The 6,375-nt window shown below is 40.6% G+C and overlaps 1 protein-coding gene across 2 annotated transcripts in view; it reads left to right on the top strand.

Moving 5' to 3' along the window:
• The window catches only part of PPAP2A (phosphatidic acid phosphatase type 2A), a 63,604-nt gene that overhangs the window by 19,273 nt on the left and 37,956 nt on the right, over positions 1–6,375 (top strand). For both annotated transcript variants that reach the window (XM_011939367.1, XM_011939368.1), the window contains one exon: positions 5,989–6,269. In XM_011939367.1, coding sequence (XP_011794757.1) covers positions 5,989–6,269 — 281 coding nt within the window. The remainder of the gene's footprint in view (positions 1–5,988; positions 6,270–6,375) is intronic.

The following is a 6,375-nucleotide window of genomic DNA, read 5'->3' as shown; positions in this document are numbered from 1 at the left end:
GGATCACCTGAGGTCAGGAGTGCGAGACCAGCCTGGTCAACCTGGCGAAACCCCACCTCTACTAAAAATACAAAAATTAGCTGGGTGTGGTGACACACACCTGTAATCCCAGCTATTCAGGAGGCTGAGGCAGGAGAATCACTTGAACCTAGGAGGTGGAGGTTGCAGTGAGCCGAGACTGCACCATTGTACTCCAGCCTGGGTGACATGACGAGACTCTGTCTGGAAAAAAAAAAACAACAAAAAAACAGAAAATATGCTGGATGTGGTGGCTTATGCCTTTAATCCCAGCATTTGAGAGGCCAAGTCGGGAGGATCACTTGAGCCCCAAAGTATGAGACCAACCTGGGTAGCATAGCAAGACCCCTGCCTGCCTATATCTACCCCCCAACTCACCCCCGCTTCAAAAAAAAAAAGGCCAGGCACGGTGGGCAGGAGCCTATAGTCCCAGCTACTCAAAAGGCTGAAGCAGGAGGATCCCTTGAGCTCAGGAAGTTGAGGCTGCAGTGAACCATGATTGCACCACAGCATTCCAGCTTGGACAACAGAGTGAGACCCTCTCTCAAACACACACACACACACACACAGATTTTTTTTTTTAAATTAAAAAATATATATAGTTGTATCCAGGAGATAGGCCAAAGATGACAGCATGTATATCATGTCTGTTTTTGGAGTTTATTTTAAAAAAAGAAAAACTTCTTAATTTAGAAATGTCTTAAGAATGATCATAATACTTTATTAGCACTGAAAGTTAACTTGTAATTTGTGGTACATAATTAATAAAACAAAACCTTTGCTATACAGATATTTGTTTTATAAGACTGTGAGCTCCTTGAAAGCAGAGATGATATCTTGTTCATCTTTGTGTCCTCACCGCCTGGCATGGAGCCCAGCATGTTCTAGGTGCCTGAATGAAACTGTATGAAGAAAACTATAGAGTAATTACACAGTAATGTTGGTGACTCTCCCGAAGTACGGGGAAGTTTTAAGAAATCAGGTATTCTTTTAATCTAGACAAATTTTTACACTGAATTTTTACTGCTAAAAGAAAGCCAAGTCTATAATTCTTCCATTAAGGAGGGAGTAGGGTCTTTTTTAAAAAAAGTATATCTGTTTCTGAGTGATTGCTAAGCAATTAAATATGACATTTTTAGTAGGACTTTTAGTTGCAAATAGCCAATTTCAGACAGGATTCAAATATTCAAATAAACAGTACTAGAAATAGACCTGTCTTTCAATTCTGCCTTGTTTTTTGGTCTCAGTAAAAAGGATGCCATGCAAGCAGAACTACAGGAATTTGCTCTAGCCTGGAGGGCTGCAGTAGAACAGGCCACTGATTCCTGGGCACTGTGTTGATGTGCACGGCCTATACAGGGCTTGACAAAATGCTTAGTTAGCAAAAACTCATGAATTATATTTCATTAACTTGGAATTCTTTGCTATTTCTTTTCTTTTCTTTCTTTCTTTTTTTTGAGACAGAGTCTTGCTGTGTTGCCTGGGCTGGAGTGCAGTGGCGCAATCTTGGCTCACTGCAAACTCTGACTCCTGGGTTCAAGTGATTCTCTTGCCTCAGCCTCCCAAGTGGCTGGGATTACAGGTGCCCGCCACCACACCCAGCTGATTTTTGTATTTTTAGTAAAGATGGGGTTTCACTATGTTGGCCAGGATGGTCTTGAGCTCCTGACCTCATGATCCACCTGCCTCAGCCTCCCAAAGTGCTGGGATTACAGGTGTGAGCCACTGCACCCGGCCTATTCTTTACTCTCTCAACATAACCTGTGAGAAAGTTATCTTTACATTTAATAAAATGGCAAGTAAATTAATAGATGAGTACAGACTGCTTTAAAAAGAACAGATTGTTTAAACGTACTGTTACTCATCTCTACAGTATCACTGAAAACAAACACTGCTTAGGGCAGTGGTTTTATGTATGTATGTTTTGATTAATTGATTGACAGACTCTTTCTCTGTCACCCAGGCTTGGAGTGCAGTGGTGTGATCAGAGCTCACTGCAGTCTCGACCTCCTGGGCTTACGTGATCCTCCTGCTTCAGCCACCTGAGGAGCTGGGACCACAGGCGTGCACCACCACAACCGGCTAATTACATTTTTTTTTTAAGAGATACGATCTCTCTGTGTTGCGCAGGCTTATGTCTCAAACTCCTGGGTTCAAGCAACCCTCCTGCCTCAACATCCTGAAGTGCTGGGATTATAGGTGTAAGCCATCATGCCCAGCCTTATGTGCTAAATTAACATAATTCTATTTTATTCATTAACTCAGCCTCTTTCAGGCAATGCTCAGTTAGACTTGTATACATTTAACTTTGTTTACTAGAAAGTAAATCATTTATTTAAAAAAATCACCATGATTAAGACTGCACACCAGGGCCTTGACATGAGTTGCAAATGATTCATTAATAAATGAGTGATTGAGGGAACCTGGCCGGTAGAGAACCAGGATTATTATAGTTTCTCGGAAGACATGGGATAATTTCAATAAGGAGGAAGTGGTCAGTGAAGTCAAATATACTGAGAAGTTAAAGTAAGTGAGAGTTGATAAAAATCTGTTTGATCTGGCTGGGCGCAGTGGCTCACTCCTGTAATCCCAGCACTTTGGGAGGCCGAGGTGGGTGGATCACAAAGTCAGGAGTTCAAGACCAGCCTGGTCAAGATGGTGAAACCTCTTCTCTACTAAAAAGACAAAAAATAGCTGGGTGCAGTGGTGGACACCTGTAATCCCAGCTACGCAGGAGGCTGGATCAGGAGAATCACTTGAACCTGGGAGGCAGAGGTTGCAGTGAGCCGAGATTGTGCCACTGCACTCTAGCCTGGGCAACAGCAAGACTCCGTCTCAAAAAAAAAAAAAAAGAAAATCTGTTTGATCTGATGAGACAATTTTGACTTTTGTGAAAAAATCAGTAGAATAAAGGAAATGGAAGTGGTTAGAGATATTTAGGAGGGAGAAGATGTGGAGATGTGCCATTGATTTTAGACTGTTCTTTTGGGAAGATGGGCCCTGAATGAAAGACACAAAATCATAGAGACAGTGTAGAAACATAAAACTGTCTTGGCTGATGGAGATTTAAAGGGGATGGTAAGAGAATACTATGGGAGACAGGTTTAAAAAGGTTGAATCACTCTGATTTAGATAATTATTAGCTTTGAACTTCAGAAGTATTGTTTTACTCCTCCAAACATTATTTTTATTTCTTTGATAATTTATCATATCCTAGAATCTAAGTAAATAATGCATTATAAGTAATCTCAGTTTTAGGATTAGGCCACACTTGGCTTAGCTGTTGACTTCATGAAAGGTTAAGAATTGGCATAAATGGCTCAAAGGTCAGGATAAGGAATTGAAATGAAACAAAAGAATATGGCTATCTTGTGTGGATCAAATGGGCAGACGCATCTCTGCATTTAATTCAGAAGAATTAATTTAGAACTCCTCTATTGTCTGCTTCTCTCAGTGATGTAAGTTAACCTAGCATTTGCTGGCTTCAGAGACTTCCCTGCATTCCCAGTATTAATGGTTAAGTTTCAGCTTACACTGCTTCTGAAGATCAGCTTTTAATCTTGCCCAGTATTCTGAATATTCCTAACAAACTCATTTTCTGTCATCACTGGCAAGACCCAGGATTTGGGTGGCCATAAACTATGATGATTATGACTAGGAAGACTCACAAAACATACTACCTGCTTTTGGAAAATAGTTGAGTGCCAGCTGATAGCTGAGATGTGGAAGAACAGCTGATACCTGAGATGTGGAAGTTTCAACTGCTAAAACTGTGGTTGATTAATATACTTGATATGTTTTCAAGAATCAAAGATTAATTCCAAAATGACATGTTAGATAAGTTCTTTCTGGCTACTAATCTGTGAGGAAATACTGGGACCCCTTCCTGGCCTAAGGAGGTAATGTATACTGAAATGGAAAGGGCTCTTCTGTTGGCAGTCAGAGATAACCCTAAGCAAAATTGTAAAGGAATGGCATTCCTGGAAGTACGTATAGTTTTCCTCTCCTGTGACCTGTTCTCAGAAAGAATCTGATTAATTCATTCACATTAAGGACTATAATTAGAACTGTATTTTTATGGGGCTTAATGTGTAAACTAAGGGCATTTGCTGTTTACCCAAGGCAGTACCTTCCACTAAAATTTATTGACCACCTACTTTGTTTAGGTCACTCTGGTGATAGGAGGTTTCTATTCAGCAATTAAGAAATCCTCCTTAACTTGTAGAGTTCAGAGTCTCATTGTCAAAGTTATAACATTCTAATTATGGAACTCTAGGAGTCATTGAGCCGGAATAAGAAAAGGATTTTAGGTATCAGATTCTTGAAATCCCTTTCAGGAAGCAACCATTTATTTTACTTATGGTAAGACTTACCCTGAAGACGGTTGATCCTCATTAAATGGAAATGTTTGAATGCTTTGTAAAATTGTTTATATAAATTTAAGGTGAAGCAGAGAAACTAGTAATGTATTTCAAGTCAAGCTTTGCTACTTATATTCTCTCCACACAGATTGGCAAACCCACTGTTCAGACTATTCTGTGTTTAAGTGTTTTTTTTGTTGTTGATTTTAATTATTATTTTTTTGAGATGGAGTCTTGCTGTGTCGCGCTGAGGCTGGAGTGCAGTGGCGCCATCGTGGCTCACTGTAGCCTCCACCTCCCGGGTTCAAGCGATTCTCCCGCCTCAGTCTCCCAAGTAGCTGGGGATTATAGGCGCCTGCCACCACTCCTGGCTAATTTTTGGTATTTTTAGTAGATACAGGGTTTCACCATATTGGCCAGGCTGGTCTGGAACTCCTGACCTCAAATGATTCACCCGCCTCTGCCTCCCAAAGTGCTGGGATTACAGGAGTTGAGCCACAGTGCCTGGCCTTAGCTGTTTATTTTGGTCTCAGGTATCTAGAGCCTTACTGTCTTTTTTAATAGCAAATGTTACTATTTATAATGTTGCCATTCAGTATTCTTTGAATTCTCAGGATACTGGTTTGTTAACTTGTAAAGCATCAGAAACCTTTTTATACTTTTAAATTAGTGACTGAGAGTCCCGTCCCACCTCTTGGGCCTCCAGCAGAGGTCACCTGGAAGGCAGGACTGGTATATCCTGTTAGCTAAATCCCTGCCCTCTGTATCCTCTAGCAATCCTCCCTGAAATGATTTTACCCTTTTTAATATGATGGATGTCTTTGATTCAAAGGAATATTTGAGAAAAATGAAGACTCTGTCAGATAAAAGTACTTATACACAGAAGTTTCTGATTGGGGAAGTATGTATGTATGTATGTATGTATGTATGTATGTATGTATGTATGTATGTATGTATCAAGATGGAGTCTTGCTCTTGTTGCCCAAGCTGGAGTGCAATGGCACAATCTCGGCTTGCTGCAAGCTCCACCTCCCAGGTTCAAGCGATTCTCTTGCCTTAGCCTCCCAAGTAGCTGGGATTACAGGCACCTTCTTCCATGCCTGGCTGTTTTTTTGTAATTTTTGTAGAGACAGGGTTTACCATGTTGGCCAGGCTGGCCTCGAACTCCTGACTTCGGGTGATCCACCTGCCTTGGGCTCCCAAAGTGCTGGGATTACAGGCATGGGCCACCACGCCCAGCCGGAAGTTTGTTTTTTGGACAAGCCATAGTTTTTGTCCTCCAGGATATATCTCTGTCTACTTTTTAAAGCTCTGTTTATTTGAATACAAGAAAAAAAATACGATCTTGTTATTTTAGGTAAGCAATGATATGTTTTTGGCCCAGCCATGGCTCTGTAAGTAATGTTCACCATTGATACGACAGCTTTTTTGTGGTTTAGAATTGGTTATCTGAAGTTGACTCTCCATTGTAAAGAAAAAAGGGGCTGGGACAGTTTTTAAAACAAAGATCTTTTTGTGATTTACCATTTCCTTCTTCCCCACTATGTTTCGTTTTGTTTAAAGTGCCTGCTTGCTACTTTAACATGTTATTTTTCTGTTTCTTTTTCAGATGATTCTTGGAGAAACCCTGTCTGTTTACTGTAACCTTTTGCACTCAAATTCCTTTATCAGGAATAACTACATAGCCACTATTTACAAAGCCATTGGAACCTTTTTATTTGGTGCAGCTGCTAGTCAGTCCCTGACTGACATTGCCAAGTATTCAATAGGCAGATTGCGGCCTCACTTCTTGGATGTTTGTGATCCAGATTGGTCAAAAATCAACTGCAGCGATGGTTACATTGAAAACTACATATGTCGAGGGAATGCAGAAAAAGTTAAGGAAGGCAGGTGAGTGTTAAATCGCTAATGCTTGTTTAATCTTGTATATTCTTGGAATAGAAGGTTTCAGTGACTGGAAGATAAGCCATGCACTGGCTTAAAAAGAGAAGTTAGT

This window comes from Colobus angolensis, unplaced genomic scaffold, assembly GCF_000951035.1.
Source record: "Colobus angolensis palliatus isolate OR3802 unplaced genomic scaffold, Cang.pa_1.0 Scaffold180, whole genome shotgun sequence".
Taxonomy (NCBI): Eukaryota; Metazoa; Chordata; class Mammalia; order Primates; family Cercopithecidae; genus Colobus; species Colobus angolensis.
The sequence above is the reverse complement of the archived record's forward strand: the minus strand, read 5'-3'. Positions and strand labels throughout refer to the sequence as shown.